The 18009-nt window shown below is 38.4% G+C and overlaps 1 protein-coding gene across 1 annotated transcript in view; it reads right to left on the bottom strand.

Moving 5' to 3' along the window:
* aatkb (apoptosis-associated tyrosine kinase b) overlaps positions 1-16347 on the bottom strand; it is a 61515-nt gene extending 45168 nt beyond the window's left edge. Inside the window, exon 1 of the mRNA XM_063002883.1 lies at positions 16266-16347. Coding sequence (XP_062858953.1) covers positions 16266-16347 — 82 coding nt within the window. The remainder of the gene's footprint in view (positions 1-16265) is intronic.
* Between the last annotated feature and the right edge of the window lie 1662 nt (positions 16348-18009).

The following is an 18009-nucleotide window of genomic DNA, read 5'->3' as shown; positions in this document are numbered from 1 at the left end:
CCCCGCCTGGGGATCGAACCCAGGACCTTCTTGCTGTGAGGCGACAGTGCCACCGACACTGAGCCACCGTGCCACTCTCATACTAATCTATGCTTTCATATTTGTCACAGATATTGAGTAAAGCCCGTTGATTAAAACCTCTGAATGCCCCAATAAACCTACACTCACTGGCCAATGTATTGGTCCATTTTTATTATAATTATTATTATTGTTGTTATTATTATTAATAATACATACAATAATAGAACATGAGTTTAATCTTGCTTCTAGTTACTCTCTGTGTATAGTTTGCCATGTTGAGATCTGTGTGGGTTCCATTTTTTTGCCTTTCCTACTATGCCAGTAGGTAAACTGGCTACTCTAAATTGCCTATATGTGTAAATAAATCTGGTGAGTGATGCCCTGCAGTCAGAGTTTTTGCCAGCACTGTTGCCATGGTAATTGATAAGCAGAAGATGGTTATGAATCTGGAATTGAGCACTTCAGTTAGATCACACTGTGCCACTGTTACTAAGCAAAAGTTGCCATGGAGACATTAAGGCTTTTAAATATATAGTATTATTTTTGGGACACACATTGTGCTGTTGGAAAGGTTAGGTCTAGCTGGGTATTTGCTGGTCCATGAGTAGTCTTTAAAAGGCTCAGGGGGATGGTGCTTTTTGGATAAATGACAGAAAAAGTACATGTCTGTTATCTGAAATGTGAGAGACCAGTTTGTGCAGCTGGGGTAAATGTGTGAATCCCTGCATATACTGAAGAGACAGACATACTGAGTAGGCTTAGTATAACAAAAAACAAAGAGCAATTAAATAAAAAAAGTATATTGTTATATTGCTTATAGAATTATTAGAACATATATAAAACCAGGAAGAATTAAACGGAGTAATACTTTAGAAATATGTTATGCAACCTAAACCAACCTTTACTATTAATATAGTTTTTCCCAAACTTTTGAACACATTTCCAGAAACAGTGATTGAACTCTAAACACAAAATGAAAAGAATAACTACTTTGTCAAAAACACAAATCTCCTTTGCAAGATTTGATCTCCCATCATATGCTTATTTCTTACTGAGCATCGAATAAACACTGATGTGATCAATTCAAAACACTACCATTAAAAGTGTTCATGTATGTTTTGGCTTCATGAGGCCATGCAACATGTGTGGAAATAAGTTTCCTCTTTTTTTTGTTTTGGTAAAGTGTAGGTTGCCAAAATTGCATTTACAGTACTAAAGTACTGTTTATGCAACACAAATTTTACCTATTTTTCCAAGTATGTAGCAAACTTATGCCATTCTGTATGTTTAGCAGAACTAAAAAAAAAGTGCAAATGCAATGAAGCAGATCACTCTGCATCCTGCTACTGATCCTGGTCAGGCCAGAGGACCTCATCCACATCGGCTGTTCAATCTGGCTAAGCAGAGGGAGGAAATAAAAATGCCTGGCATGGTAGATCCATCCCTGGCATTCATCTTCATGGGATGTCATCACATGCCTCCTCCATTGTCTGGAGTAGTGCCACACTCTCGTAGGGTCTGCGTTTGTACAAATTCCATCGCCATGCTGAAAAGACTTTCCCTATTGAATTAGAAATGGGGAATATGGTGGAAGGTACAGCACTACAAATTGTGGGACCAGAACACCGGGTATATCGTCTCTTAAATCAACACCAGCTGAGGCTGAACCAGGTATATTGTGTTTTATCTAAGCACAACTCTGACTGAGTAAAGGAGCAACAATACCAAGACAACATAAACAAGACTAATTGGTAGTAAGGATGTTGCATTTTTAGGCGACCAAAATGTGCTAAATGATGCAATTTGTGTTTACAGATTTAGAATGCTATCTGAGTGAGAACAAATGGAATTGTGCTTAGAATTTAGTTGATACATCAGCTTTAAGTTTTTTAAATTGTGTGCATAGTTCCATTTTTGTGTGTATAATATTGGGTAAAAACTGTAATGGCTCATTAATGAACCAGTAACCTTCACAAGTTCACAGAAAAAGCCCACTTAAAAGTTCTCATAGCTTAAAGATCATATGTCCTTGGTTGCGTCACTAGCTAGAAGTTTCTTACTTTCTATAAAAGCAATAATACTGCAAGAACAGTTTGCCATTACCTCTGTGTATTAGGCTTCTATTGCTCGATGACCCTACACACAAACCTAGGATCATTATGAGCAATGCCAGTGTTGGCTGGAGGGGGTGAATCACACTGTCACTGGACTGTTAAAAAGTGGAAATGTATTTAAGAGGGATTTTTGGGTGTAGGGTGTCCAATAAACTTTATATAATGTACACTATAAGCCCTATAAGGTATAAAAGGTGTATAAAATCAATGTACAAGTGCAATGTACTGATTATAAGTCTATAAACTCTGAGAATGTTGGGCTGGAGTTCTTCACCTCTTTGTTTGGCAATGAGAATTCATCATGTAGAAGGGAAAGAAATAATGGGTAAATATATAGGCAGTCCATTAGGAGTTGGGAGGGGTTTCAGTCATGTCCTTTCTTCCAAACCTAAATTATTCCATTTGTATGTGATGATGAGGCTTTAACTTGCCAGGCTAGTAAGAGTGGTTATAGCCAAAAATCATGGTGCAGCTTCATATTAATGCCAGTGGTTTTAAAATGGTTAGGTGTCTACATACTTTGGCCATTTATATATACTGCATTTATATTTTTAGAGCTGCAGATTCATACAGTGGGTGCTGAATAATGAAATGCTGTGCATGTATCTGTACATAACAGTAAGGGAGGCACAATTGTTTCCATGGTTACGAAAAGATTAAGTATCTGGAGTGCAATCACAAATACATTATGTTCGTCTAACAACAAAATGTTTGTCTAATCTCTCTGTCTCTCTCACGTACACACAAAATCAGATCTGCTAGCTTGACTTGTGCTAAATACATTCTCACACCATACCTTTCACACTGTCTCTCTTTTTGCAACCACATAATACACCATGCCAAGTCCTTTGCCAAGTCTTATTTAACTCAGATGAGCTGCCAGGCACTTACTGTTAGTATAACATGTTTCTTTGGCTTGTTTGTGCAGTATCACACTAGCATTTTTTAGTCTCAAGGCAAAGCATTTTAACCTGGGGTGGTACTGTGGGGGTCGATTTATTTTAAACTATAACTAATAACTATGTATTTAAAGTGGACAAAACAATTCCTGCAATTTCTAGCAAATTTCGAACCACAATTACGCTATGTGTCCAAGAGTATGTGGACACTTTTCCACAGACCCTTGGCCATATAGTGGTGTTGCAGCCTCACCATTTACTATCAAGTGTATAAAATCAAGTAGATTAAATGAATTGTTTACCTTCACCCTTGTGACAGCTGTTTGGCAATGCCATTACCTGTTTCAGCATGACTGTGCCCCTGTGCAACAGTCTATATATACAAGATGTACACCATCAACCATAACATTAAAACCACCTCCTTGTTTCTACACTCACTGTCCATTTTATCAGCTCCACTTACCTTATAGAAGCACTTTGTAGATCTACAATTACTGACTGTAGTCCATCTGAATCTTTACACACGTTTTTTAGCCTGCTTTCACCCTGTTCTTCAATGGTCAGGACCCCCACAGGACCGCCACAGAGCAGGTATTATTTGGGTGGTGGGTCATTCTCAGCACTGCAGTGACACTGACATGGTGGTGGTGTGTTAGTGTCTGTTGTGCTGGTATGAGTGGATCAGACACAGCAGCGCTGATGTTTTTAAACACCTTACTGTCACTGCTAGACTGAGAATAGTCCACCAACCAAAAATATCCATCCAACAGCACCCCGTGGGCAGCGTCCTGTGACCACTGATGGTCTTTGACTTTACATCTACAAGGTGGAATAACTAGGTAGGAGTGTCTAATATAGTGGACAGTGAGTGGACACGGTATTTAAAAACTCCAGCAGCGCTGCTGTGTCTGATACACTTATACCAGCACAACACACACTAACACACCACCACCATGTCATTGTCATTGCAGTGCTGAGAATGATCCACCACCTAAAAAATACCTGCTCTGTAGTGGTCCTGTGGTTGTCCTGACCAGGCACGTGCACAGACATTTTTGGGGGCAGGTGCTCAAGCCAAAAAAAGGCACCCATCGCCAAAATTATTAATAAAATAATAATAATTAAAAAACCACAGTAGGATATTTAACTTATATATTTATTTTGTTAACACAATCAATACACATCTAATCAAATAAATCAAATTATCAAATTGCATAAATAAATGAAAAACAGGCAAAACAAGGCCATATTGTGCACGCTTTTTAATAACCAAACAACTGATACTGATACATCTCCCTCATTTGCTTTACTGGTAGATGGCCTAATCCAGGATAAAAGAGAGCGGCATTATGCTGCAAAATTTGTGAATGAGATAAATCAATGTTCTGCAATAATAATTTCTGACAGAGTTGAAGCATTACACTAATAATATACCATTACTAGTATCAATTTACCTCACCAGACTGTCATGTAGCTCAACTTAAGACCTACCTTTGATTTCAAATCAGAAACCCACTTTGGGTAGTTAATGTTAACAGTGGGCTTATTTTTATGCCAATAAAATCAAATAGACAGCTAAATAACATTTTCCTATTTATTCATCATTTTTGTATGCTGTTCTACAGTATATCATAGAGCATTATGTTTAGCCTTCTACATATATTAGTAGAGGAGGAGGGAGGGGTAAGGCGGATCAGATCGGGGCAGAATTCTCTCAAGAACTCAAATAACTGCCCGTCAGATATCAAAACACTTTCGGGGGTAATTGATGACAGAGAGGGTAATTTTTATTTTTAAATAATGATGAATGTAGAAACAAATTGGGCTCCAGCAGAAAGGGCACTTTTCTCATCCAGGGCAAAAGGGCAGGTGCTTGAGCACCACTAGGGGTCTATCTGTGCACGTGCCTGGTCCTGACCATTGAAGAACAGGGTGAAAGCAGGCTAAAAAGGTATGAAGAGTAATAGATGGACTACAGTCAGTAATTGTAGAACTACAAAGTGCTTCTATATGGTAAGTGGAGCTGATAAAATGGACAGTGAGTGTAGAAACAAGGAGGTGGTTTTAATGTTATGGCTGATCGGTGTAGATATAGGAGCATTATTTCTAATGTATTTGTGTTTGAAGTATATATTAGAAATGTAAATTATAAATACATATATTTATATTTTTGTATGGATCTGTTTTTGGAGTTTAGTTTTTTTTTAGGTGACTGGTCAGACTTCTCAAACAGGAGTCTTTGGTGGGTCAGCTGTGGCAGATTGTGCTTCAGAATCAATATACACAAATTATAATATTTGTACATTTAAATTTCATTTGGAGAATTCCTGAAAATGAATAGTAAAATGTGATTAACATGAATGATCACCAGTTATGGGATGGTTTAATGCACTGGCTATGAGTATTATTCACTGCACTTAAACTCCTATTAAATAATGTCTGCTCAATTACCCTGTATTTGCTTAATTCTAAGGAGGAAGGCAATGAGCCTTACAGGTGGACAGATCAAACCTATGTACTGTTTAGAGTTATCTGTTTGTTGCTTGTGTTTTTAGTCTCTCCATGCACATTAATTTTAAATAAGCCAAATATTACAATTTTTCCCCATTTCATACACACAAAAATGGAACTAAGCACACAGTTCTGAAAAGCTTGTGTATCAACATGGTTCCAAACTACACTCTAAGTGCAAATCCATTTATTCTCACTCAAATATCATTTGAAATCAAAGATTTGCAAACATCTAAACACAAACTGCATCATCTAACACACTTTGGTTGCCTAGAAACACTGGCTTTCAAGATGCAGCACCCTGATTACCAATTAGTTTCACTCATGCTGCACCTGTGCAAACTCAATTGGAAGAGCATTTTAATTTGTACATTTTAGTGCTGTTCCTTCCACCATAGTCCCTATTTCTTATTCTGTAGAGTTATTCTTTTTAGCATGGCATTTAGAAAATTGTAGAAAATTGTACAAACACAGACCCCATGAGCACGTGGCATTAATTCAGACAGTGAAAAAGGCATGTGATGACATCCATGCAGATGAATGCCAGGAATGGATCCCCCACTGATTAATAGAAAAAGATAATCACGGCTGATGTGGATAAGGTCCTCTGGCCTGACTAGGATCAGAGGCAGGATGCAGAGTGATCTGTTTCATTGTATTTGCAATTTTTTTTTGTTTAGCTGAACACATTGTATTGCAGTGACAAATAACTATCTCTCTTTTTTTTCTTTTTTTTTTTTTTCAATTTGTGCAGCTATTTTCTTTTTGCATTTTCTCCCCTTTTTCTTCAGATTTTAGCGCATCCAATTTTTACCCAATTGCATTATGCTTCCTCTCTACTGGTGCTGACCCCCATCCCGATTGAGGAGAGCGAGCTGACACACGTCCCCTCCGACACATGAGCAGTAGCCGACTGCATCTTTTCACCTGCACGAGGCGAGTTCATAGGCAATCAGCTTTGTGCACAGACAGACGCAATCCATCAGCCAGCAAAGGTTGTAATCGCATCAGTTATGAGGTCCCTATCCAGCTCTCTCCTGAATGAACAACAGCCAAACGTTGTTCATGTAGCCACCCAGTCCAGCCAGATGGCAGAGCTAAGATTTGATGCGATGTACTCTAAATCCCAGCTCTTGAATGCCAGTGTATTTTACGCTTATGGTCTCTCTTATGAGTTTGTGTTCAAAGTTTTAAGAAATTGAGCCACAGTTTCTGAAAATGTGTTTAAACATTTGTAAAACAAAAACTGTATTATACCTTGTAGATATTATATGAGAGATTGTATTCAGTTATAGATTATACTGTAGAGAGTGGTTAGCATCCACATCTAATCTTTTTCAGTGTAATTTACCTACATTGGCCTCTTACTTTGGTATAAAATAGAGCGAGGTGACTTTAACATGGCATTATAAGTCATAGGAGTTACATCATGTGACTCACCATAATAATTGATTGGCAAATTTTTGTCTTTACAGAAAATGCTGTAAGTCTATGGGAAATTATAAAACAGATAGTTCCGGTCCTAAAATCTGATTGGCTGAGCCGCGTTCGAAGCCGTTGTAAAATCCCCGATAAACGCACACCTAGGACCACCTCACATCATTCCATATTAATACGCCACTGAATCGAAAAAGTTAATATTATTTTCGCCCTCATGTTGCCTAGCAACACTGTTAATCGAACTATTTTGCGTCGCGGAAGAATGCTTTATTGTAAGTTTATACACGATAAATACATTTATGAATTAAACATTGTTGTATTTATTATATTTTTTGTTGACCGCCGTTTAATAAAAGCAATAAGCCACTCGAGACCGTGCATTACTGTTATAATTTTAGCACGGGGAAAGAAGTCATCCCCGTACTAAAATAACAGTAATGCACGGCCTCTCGTGGCTTATTGCTTTAACACCTAACCAGCCAAATTGTTGATGAGGTCACCCCAATAAATGGGCGGCACAGTGGCTAAGTGGGTACCACTGTCGCCTCACAGCAAGAAGGTCCTGGGTTCGATCCCCAGGTGGGCTGGTCCAGGTCCAACTCCCCTTTCTGTGTGGAGTTTGCATGTTCTCCCTGTGTGTTTGTGGGTTTCCTCCTGGTGCTCCGGTTTCCTCCCACAGTCCAAAGACATTCAAGTGAGGTGAATTGGAGATACAAAATTGTCCAGGAGTGTGTTCGATATAATCTTGTGAACTGAAGAACCTTGTGTAACCGCAATAAACAACATGCTGAGCTCATACACCAGCATATTGTTCATCATTTCTTTACAGCTATTTATTTACAGCAAGATGTAATCTCAACTTACTGTTAAGAACTGTGTTGTTAAATCTTCTTCAATTTCTTTATTCATGAAAGAAAGAATACTTTACTCAGCAAATTCCTTCGTCTCTCTCACTCACTGTCCCCTCTGTTTGATACACAGTGACAGCTACTGGCAGGAGTAATTATACAACATTATACAACACTATGCTTTCTCTGCACATTCTTTGAGGCCATTTTAACATTGAATTTTACAGAATATAAAGAAAACATTGAAAAAACACAGTCCGCTGTCCGAATGTTCGCTTACTGTATATATATACAGGGGTTGGACAATGAAACTGAAACACCTGTCATTTTAGTGTGGGAGGTTTCATGGCTAAATTGGACCAGTCTGGTGGCCAATCTTCATTAATTGCACATTGCACCAGTAAGAGCAGAGTGTGAAGGTTCAATTAGCAGGGTAAGAGCACAGTTTTGCTCAAAATATTGCAATGCACACAACATTATGGGTGACATACCAGAGTTCAAAAGAGGACAAATTGTTGGTGCACGTCTTGCTGGCGCATCTGTGACCAAGACAGCAAGTCTTTGTGATGTATCAAGAGCCACGGTATCCAGGGTAATGTCAGCATACCACCAAGAAGGACAAACCACATCCAACAGGATTAACTGTGGACGCAAGTGGAAGCTGTCTGAAAGGGATGTTCGGGTGCTAACCCGTATTGTATCCAACAAACATAAAACCATGGCTGCCCAAATCACGGCAGAATTAAATGTGCACCTCAACTCTCCTGTTTCCACCAGAACTGTCCGTCGGGAGCTCCACAGGGTCAATATACACGGCCGGGCTGCTATAGCCAAACCTTTGGTCACTTGTGCCAATGCCAAACGTCGGTTTCAATGGTGCAAGGAGCGCAAATCTTGGGCTGTGGACAATGTGAAACATGTATTGTTCTCTGATGAGTCCACCTTTACTGTTTTCCCCACATCCGGGAGAGTTACGGTGTGGAGAAGCCCCAAAGAAGCGTACCACCCAGACTGTTGCATGCCCAGAGTGAAGCATGGGGGTGGATCAGTGATGGTTTGGGCTGCCATATAATGGCATTCCCTTGGCCCAATACTTGTGCTAGATGGGCGCGTCACTGCCAAGGACTACCGAACCATTCTGGAGGACCATGTGCATCCAATGGTTCAAACATTGTATCCTGAAGGCGGTGCCGTGTATCAGGATGACAATGCACCAATACACACAGCAAGACTGGTGAAAGATTGGTTTGATGAACATGAAAGTGAAGTTGAACATCTCCCATGGCCTGCACAGTCACCAGATCTAAATATTATTGAGCCACTTTGGGGTGTTTTGGAGAAGCGAGTCAGGAAATGTTTTCCTCCACCAGCATCACGTAGTGACCTGGCCAATTTGTTTGTGACGTCACGTGTTTCGCGAATTTCGGTTTGTAATCTGAAATTTGTTTGTACGTTAAGTTGAAAAAGATCGTTCGTAACCCAAAATGTTCGTATGGTAAATCGTTCGTAACTTAAGGGTCTACTGTATATGTTAAACAGATTAGTTACTGCTTTTGTGAAGCATCGACATATGTGGGAAATACATCTCTTAAAGATAAACATAATTTTAAGGTAACTAAAGCTGAATATATCTGCATTGCTACATGTATTAAGCACATTTCAGGAGTATTAAGCACATTTCTGAAAGCAGGAGTGAGATTTTACACATGTAACAGTGCGTGCAAAACAAGGAATAAACAAAATAATTTATTTGCATGAGCAAACAGATGCTGGACAAATAAATCATTTTAGATTCAAGCTTTCATCTTGAGACACTGTAAAATATAAAAGACATAGATGTATGAAATACAAATATAGTATCAGTGTGGACAGGGAGTGGCAAAAACAGACCAATAAATTTCATTACTGGACTAAAAAAAGCCATGGCAGACTCATCCAGTAATGGTACACCACTGGTCAGTCAGTGTTGGGTGGGATGTCATTTTAGTTGTTATTGTTTCATGACTACATTTTGTGTTAGTTATCCATTGACAACAAAGCAGTTTAGCAACAAAGCAGCTTTAGTTCAGCAAGATTTCTGGAATATTAATTTCACTAACAGCCCCAATTTATGTCAAATTATCTTAAATGGGTTTTGGCTCTGACTTTGCAATTTTAAAAACAAGCGATGTTTGCAAATAATATATAAAAAATATTAAATATCTATTTGATTGAGGAGCAGCTAAAAGATTAATTGAAAATATTTTATACCTAAAAGATTTATATAAAAAGCATTAGATTGAAAACGAGAGAGATATCACAGTGGCTTGTTTTTTTCTTCAACGGCTCTTTTTCTGCTTTTACCATTGATTATCCTGCACTGTCTTCTGTAGACACCCACACATTTTCACCCTGCTCTTATACTGTTCACTCTCGTACACACAATAGAGATTTAAACTTGCATGGAGACCCAGATTTCATGCCTAATAAAGTTTGTGTATAAAGAATGACTTCAGATAGGAGATAATAGTATGGAAATTAACAATATGGAAAATGTAAACCTTAATAGCATCCTGTGTGGAGCATTCCAGTCTCTCTAAACCCGACAAGATTTGAAGTAATAAGTCTACGTTGACGGTTGCATGTATGATTTAACCACATGGTTTGTACTGTTTGTGTTATTCAGCAAACATTAACTTCAGCATGGTATGGTGTTGGTTTTGGCTTAAGTCAACAACAACAAACCAATCTGGTTATATCAGTTAGTGTGTACATTACACTGTTTTGAAACATTTAACTTATATTATTCCCTGGCAGATTTTTGAGACTGTGTCATTAACCTTGCATCTAATGCTTTACCCTATTTAATCTATTAGAGCAAGTAGTGGTCTATAAATCACACTGTAGACAATAAGAAATCTTTTCTTACCCAGCACTCTGGTCCCAGGTCAGTCCCTAAACATGTGATGCCATTGGGAACTGCGAATTGTTAAATCGTTGTATCCAATAACTCTTATGTATGTGATGTTTACAGTTCACTGATCAAAAGCACAATCAAAAACACTGGTTTATGCTCCTCCTATATGCAGAGGAGGCCAGCTGCTCTCTGAACTGGTGTCCAATAAGAAATCTGAGCTCAGAAAGCCCAGACATGAGCTTGCCAAGAATGCCAGTAAGTACCCATTAGTTCTTTCTGCTGAACAGTGATGTAATAAGTATCATCATCCATCATCCACACCCTACAAAGTGAACAATATGAAATTTCCTTCTCCTGATACACACCCCCATACAGAGATCTACAATATCCAATCACGATTACACATGTTCTCCATCATTAGTGCAACCAATAAACGTGGTGATTTGAGTAATTTGTAATACACAGTAATAAGCAGTAATCAGTTAATAAGCAGTTACCAGCAATATTTACATTTTAATCCTTAAATAAAACATACATATTTAGACTTCTGCACTAATCCTATGAAACTAGATAGTCTCTGAAAGACTATTTTGGACAGTTTTGACTCACAGTTCTATCTCCTTGTAGTAACTACTTATACAAACACCTGTTTTGGCTGAACGGGTTAAAGTTGCAAAATAAATCTATGTAACAGGGCAAGCAGCTTGTTCCATTCTTGTTGTAACCTTGATGTTGCAAGTATTGAGCAATGTTCCATTTATTTTCACCGCAATTTTGAAAATGTTGGCGCAATTTACACCCATGTAGGGGCAATGAACAACTGTATTATCCAGGATAAAGTCAAATTTGGGTGCAAACATAAAGGCTGCCTTCAATTTATGACTATATATATATATATATACTGTATATATATATATATATATATATATATTTTTTTTTTTTTTTTTTTTTATGTAAATCAGCTGCTCAGGTGGCGCAGCGGAAAAAAACTCAAATTAATAAATGGAACGTATTGCTTTGTACAGGACACAAGAAATACCGCTTTAAACAGGCAAAAAATAAAACCAAAACATGAAGCCAGGCAAAAGCATCTCTATCTTGCCCTAGGATGTCAAGAGTATTAAATCTACATGTCTCCAATTCACCACAATAAACCAAAATTTAGTTTTTTAAAACCTGTCATGTTAATTTGGTTAAATGCTTTGTGTTAGCTTGTGCTGTCAAAAATACATAAGTAGTTTTTTTCTAAAGGAAATATAGTGCTGTAAAAATTTCTTCTGTTCAAATTTCTTCTGTTTTTGCTAATTCGTTAATAATTTGTCACATTTAAATGTTTCAGATCTTACACCTTATTTTAAAGTAAGATATAGAGAGACGAGTCTTTACGTTTCTCAGTGGCTCGTGCCTCGCAACAACATGAATGCCATTTTTGTCCACTGTCTTTTGTATTGTAATCGTTTACATTGACCTTAACTGAGACAAGTAAGGCCTGCAGTTCTTTAGATGTTTGTCTGGGTTCATTTGTGACTTCTTGGATTAGTCATCAATGCATTTTTGTGAAGTTTTAGTAGGTTGGCCATTTCTGGGAAGGCTCACTACTGTTTCAAGTTTTCTCTATTTGTTGATAATGGAATTTTGTGTTCATCCAGCTTATCTTTGTCTTACATTAAAAGTAGTTTCACGACCTGAAACATAAAAGATATTTAAAAATAGAAGAAACTGGTAAAGAAAGCTGTTTTAATCAAAAAAAAAAAAAGGCTGGTAGTTAATTATCAATGACAAATAACAAAAATAGTTTAATCCACATGTAAAAGAGAAACTATTTAAAAAAGTATACAAATATACAACAGACAATTTATTCCATCCCTAAAAATGTAAACCAACCAAAAAAGCTCTCATTTGCATGCAGCATGTGTCATGAAAAAAACCCCAGCTGTACCCAGTAGCTATGACCTCTTTCTCTCTGTCATCAACCCTTTATTCTAATCAAAACCATAAATCATCTTATTTATTAGCCTCTAGCCAGAGAGTCAAGCATGTTCCTCCATCACCTCTGATGGATCATGACTAGAACAGCAGGAAGGGAACAGTAAAAGCTTTTACAACTCACATTGGGATAGGTTGCTTGACACTGGGACTGCAGGGGTTCAGACCAAAATTACTTACTGCCACTCTTACTTACACTTTAGTCAGGGAGCAGTCAAGGATAAGTGATAACAGTCTATAAAGGGTTGGTGTTATGTAGAATCATGGGATATATTTAAAAAAAAACTGTTTCCACCAAAAGTAGATTTGGTAAAAGTAAGCATTCATGAGTAGCCCAAGCTAAACATCAGGAATATGTTTCTATCTGTGTGTGTATTAATAATGTATATAAGTAAATAATAATAGTTATACACTGATCAGCCATAACATTAAAACCACCTCCTTGTTTGTACACTCACTGTCCATTTTATCAGCTCCGCTTCCCCTCCACTTCCCTTCATCAGTGGTCACAGGACACTGCCCACAGGGCGCTGTTGGCTGGATAATTTTGGTTGGTGGACTATTCTCAGTCCAGCAGTGACAGTGAGAAGTTTAAAAACTCCATCAGCATTGCTGTGTCTTATCCACTCATACCAGCACAACACACACTAACACACCACCACCATGTCAGTGTCACTGCAGTGCTGAGAATCATTCACCACCCAAATACTACCTACTCTGTAGTGGTCCTGGGAGAGTCCTGACCATTGAAGAACAGCATGAAATGAGGCTAACAAAGCATGCAGAGAAACAGATGGACTGCAGTCAGTAATTGTAGAACTACAAAGTGCTTATATATGGTAAGTGGAGCTGATAAAATGGACAGTGAGAGTAGAAACAAGGAGGTGGTTTTAATGTTATCTCTGATCAGTGTGTGTGTGTGTGTGTGTATATATATATATATATATACTGGTGCTGGTCATAAAAAGTTGATTTATTTCAGTAATTCCATTCAAAAAGTGAAACTTGTATATTATAGTCATTCATTACACACAGACTGATATATTTCAAATGTTTATTTCTTTTAATGTTGATGATTGTAACTGACAACTAATGAAAACCCCAAATTCAGTATCTCAGAAAATTAGAATATTACTTAAGACCAATACAAAAAAAGGATTTTTAGAAATGTTGGCCAACTGAAAAGTATGAACATGAAAAGTATGAGCATGTACAGCACTCAATACTTAGTTGGGGCTCCTTTTCCCTGGATTACTGCAGCAATGCGGCGTGGCATGGAGTCCATCAGTCTGTGGCACTGCTCAGGTGTTATGAGAGCCCAGGTTGCTCTGATAGTGGCCTTCAGCTCTTCTGAATTGTTGGGTCTGGTGTATCGCATCTTTCTCTTCACAATACCCCATAGATTTTCTATGGGGTTAAGGTCAGGCGAGTTTGCTGGCCAATTAAGAACAGGGATACCATGGTCCTTAAACCAGGTACCGGTAGCTTTGGCACTGTGTGCAGGTGCCAAGTCCTGTTGGAAAATGAAATCTGCATTTCCATAAAGTTGGTCAGCAGCAGGAAGCATGAAGTGCTCTAAAACTTCCTGGTAGACGGCTGCGTTGACCTTGGACCTCACAGTGGACACAGTGGACCAACACCAGCAGATGACATGGCACTCCAAACCATCACTGACTGTGGAAACTTTACACTGGACCTCAAGCAACGTGGATTCTGTGCCTCTCCTCTCTTCCTCCAGACCTCCAGATTGTTTCACAATCCTCTCCAGGGTGCGGTTATCCCTATTGCTTGTACACTTTTTTCTACCACATCTTTTCCTTCCCTTCGCCTCTCTATTAATGTGCTTGGATACAGAGCTCTGTGAACAGCCAGCCTCTTTAGCAATGACCTTTTGTGTCTTGCCCTCCTTGTGCAAGGTGTCAATGGTCGTCTTTTGGACAACTGTCAAGTCAGCAGTCTTCCCCATGATTGTGTAGCCTACAGAACTAGACTGAGAGACCATTTAAAGGCCTTTGCAGGTGTTTTGAGTTAATTAGCTGATTAGAGTGTGGCATCAGGTGTCTTCAATATTGTACCTTGTCACAATATTCTAATTTTCTGAGATACTGAATTTGGGGTTTTCATTAGTTCAACAACATTAAAAGAAATAAACATTTGAAATATATCAGTCTGTGTGTAATGAATGAATATAATATACAAGTTTCACTTTTTGAATGGAATTACTGAAATAAATCAACTTTTTCACGATATTCTAATTTTATGACCAGCACCAGTATATATACTGTATATATATATATATATATATATATATATATATATATATATTCAGACCATTTAAATTGTGCCTTTAAATAGTACAGATACACTGTATTACACATTCTGTGATTCAGCATGAATAATCAGTGGTACAGTGGTATACTGTGGACTTCATTATCTGATAGTCATTACAAACTTAATTAATTCTCCCCATTCCCACCACTACACAGAGAGACTCTTTCAATTAGAGATAACCACACAATCCAATATACTCATGTGAGTTTTATACTTCACTTTCTAGAGAAGTCATTACCATTTCAGGTAAAATAGACAAGAAATTGAGTGCCTACTAAAGAAATATGAACTTAGTGATTACAGTTTTGCTTCAGGTTAAAGAGTCATGTTTATTATTATTATTATTATTATTTATTTTTGCTGTTAACAGCAGTTAAAATAAAAGTGTAAAAGAACATTTCCATTTGCTTGAAAAAAAGAACGCCATTTAGTATTTTCTTCATTCTTAATGGGATTGGAGCATAGAGCATAGAGCATAGAAGTTCTCATCAATACAGAATCTTGTGAACTCTTCTATTCGTGGTGGGCATGATTTTTTTTTTTTCTTTTACCTGGGGGAGGGAGGAGTGGCAATAATTCTGGTTCTGACTGTACGCACACACCAACACGTAGACATCTTGAAGGCAAAAACATGCAAACATTTGTGTATTTATGTGACAGCCATTCTTATCATAAGTGTGACAACCATCCCCACAAGAACAGTTCTGATACCAATACCAATTTCCCTAACATTGTTTAAAGACTAAGATAATTTAACTGTGCGTTTAGTTTTTGGTCAGTAATAGCAAAACGTCAGATTATTCATATATGAAAGATAATCATCTCATCATCTCACATTCAATCTCTGCGGTCAGAGAGAAGATAAGCAGACACATAAAAACCACTCAAAGCTCTACAATTGATTACTGTTTCTATAGCTAATTCAGCTGTACTACAGTCAAGGGCTTTGACAACATACTGCATACTAAATTATTGCAAAATCTCCTAATTATGAATGTCTTTAAACGTAAGCAAGTATCAGCAGCACCTATTCGAAAACCTGCAGTAACAAGAATTTGCTGCAAGCGCTTCTCCGCATTCGCCGCACTTTGCGTCCGGAAAAGATGCTGAGATGTTTACCATTCACCAAAAAAGCTATTCTATCCACAGCATCATATCACAACATGTCTGCACGCAACGCACATTGCTTCAATGAGACATAAATGACAATATAGCTCACCTGAATCAAAATGCGAGCTGAGCGCAAATCCGGAGCTGAAATAGGACACGGACATGATCAGGAGCGCTAGAGCAGCGTACATCCTTTCAATCCTCAAGATGTTACTGGCTCTGCATTCAAACTCAAGCTTTTACAAGAAATTATGCTCGACTTGCTGAGATTAATGCTGCTTTCTGGCGGATTTTTGCATCTCTTTGCATTCCTAGAAACCTGGTTTCAGCCCTGATCTACTCAACAGTCCGTGATGTGAATGCTTATCACCGCGGGGTGCTGATTTCTGCTGCCATCGTTGATTGCTGAGGAGGCTGGTACATAAGATTGAATGAAGGTTTGCGTCCTCTTCATGCGTTAAACCAAACGATGAGCCATTCCTATCAACCATTTCCTTTTACAGCAGATTAAGGAGATCAAGCCATCGAGATTAGCAGGCAAAACGTAAAGGTTGTGCGCATGTCAGCATCATATGCGACATGTACATCTGTGATGCTGGGATGTCATCAAAGCCTTGTTTGGAATTGTATTAATCTTGTTCATTTAGCTGGAGCTGTCCGGTACTGAAGCAGAGCTTCATGATGCTGCTGATGCTGCTGCGTTCCTGCTCTTCTCTGCTCTGCGTTGGAATGAACCAGATGGGGGAGGGGAGGGTACGATGCACCACAAACCCTACTGGAAGATGCTTTCAACTAAGACATGACGTGAACATGTTATACCCACAGGTCTAACCCACAGGCGTTCACATTTATTCATTTGAGATGTTGTGTACTGGTACATAGCACAGACTATTTCAGAAAAACTTTATTTTCATCATGCATGCACTGTGTATGTACTACACACACCGATCAGCCATAACATTAAAACCACCTCCTTGTTTCTACACTCACTGTCCATTTTATCAGCTCCATTTACCACATAGAAGCACTTTGTAAATCTACAATTACTGACTGTAGTCCATCTGTTTCTCTACATACTTTTTTAGCCTGCTTTCACCCTGTTCTTCAATGGTCAGGACCCCCACAGGACCACTACAGAGCAGGTATTATTTAGGTGGTGGATCATTCTCAGCACTGCAGTGACACTGACATGGTGGTGGTGTGTTAGTGTGTGTTGTGCTGGTATGAATGGATCAGACACAGCAGCGCTGCTGAAGTTTTTAAATACCGTGTCCAATACCGTGTCCACTCTATTAGACACTCTTACCTAGTTGGTCCACCTTGTAGATGTAAAGTCAGAGACGATGGCTCATCTATTGATGCGGTTTGAGTTGGTCATCTTCTAGACTTTCATCAGTGGTCACAGGACGCTGCCCCAAGGCACTGTTGGCTGGATATTTTTGGTTGGTGGACTATTTTCAGTCCAGCAGTGACAATGAGGAGTTTAAAAACTCCATCAGCATTGCTGTGTCTTATCTACTCATACCAGCACAACACACACTAACACAACACCACCATTATGCACATACATTATGCATTGACATTATGCACATTTTATTGTGTTGCAGATTCAAATCTGAATAGCTGTAAGTGCCATTTTACACATCAATCTACAAGCACCCATAATGATGAAGTGAAAACATAGAATTGTTAGAGTTAAACTGAAATTGTTTTAAAAATCTAAATGTCCAAGACAGTTTGCCATGGCAATCCAGATTGTGGTCAGGCACCTCCTGTATGCTTTAATTATCCTCCAGATGTGTCTAGAACTCAGTTAGAGATAGAAAACTATGTCCAATCAATTCAAATTGTTG

The sequence above is a fragment of the Trichomycterus rosablanca genome, chromosome 10, assembly GCF_030014385.1.
Source record: "Trichomycterus rosablanca isolate fTriRos1 chromosome 10, fTriRos1.hap1, whole genome shotgun sequence".
Classification (NCBI taxonomy): Eukaryota; Metazoa; Chordata; class Actinopteri; order Siluriformes; family Trichomycteridae; genus Trichomycterus; species Trichomycterus rosablanca.
This window is presented reverse-complemented; position numbering and strand designations above follow the sequence as displayed.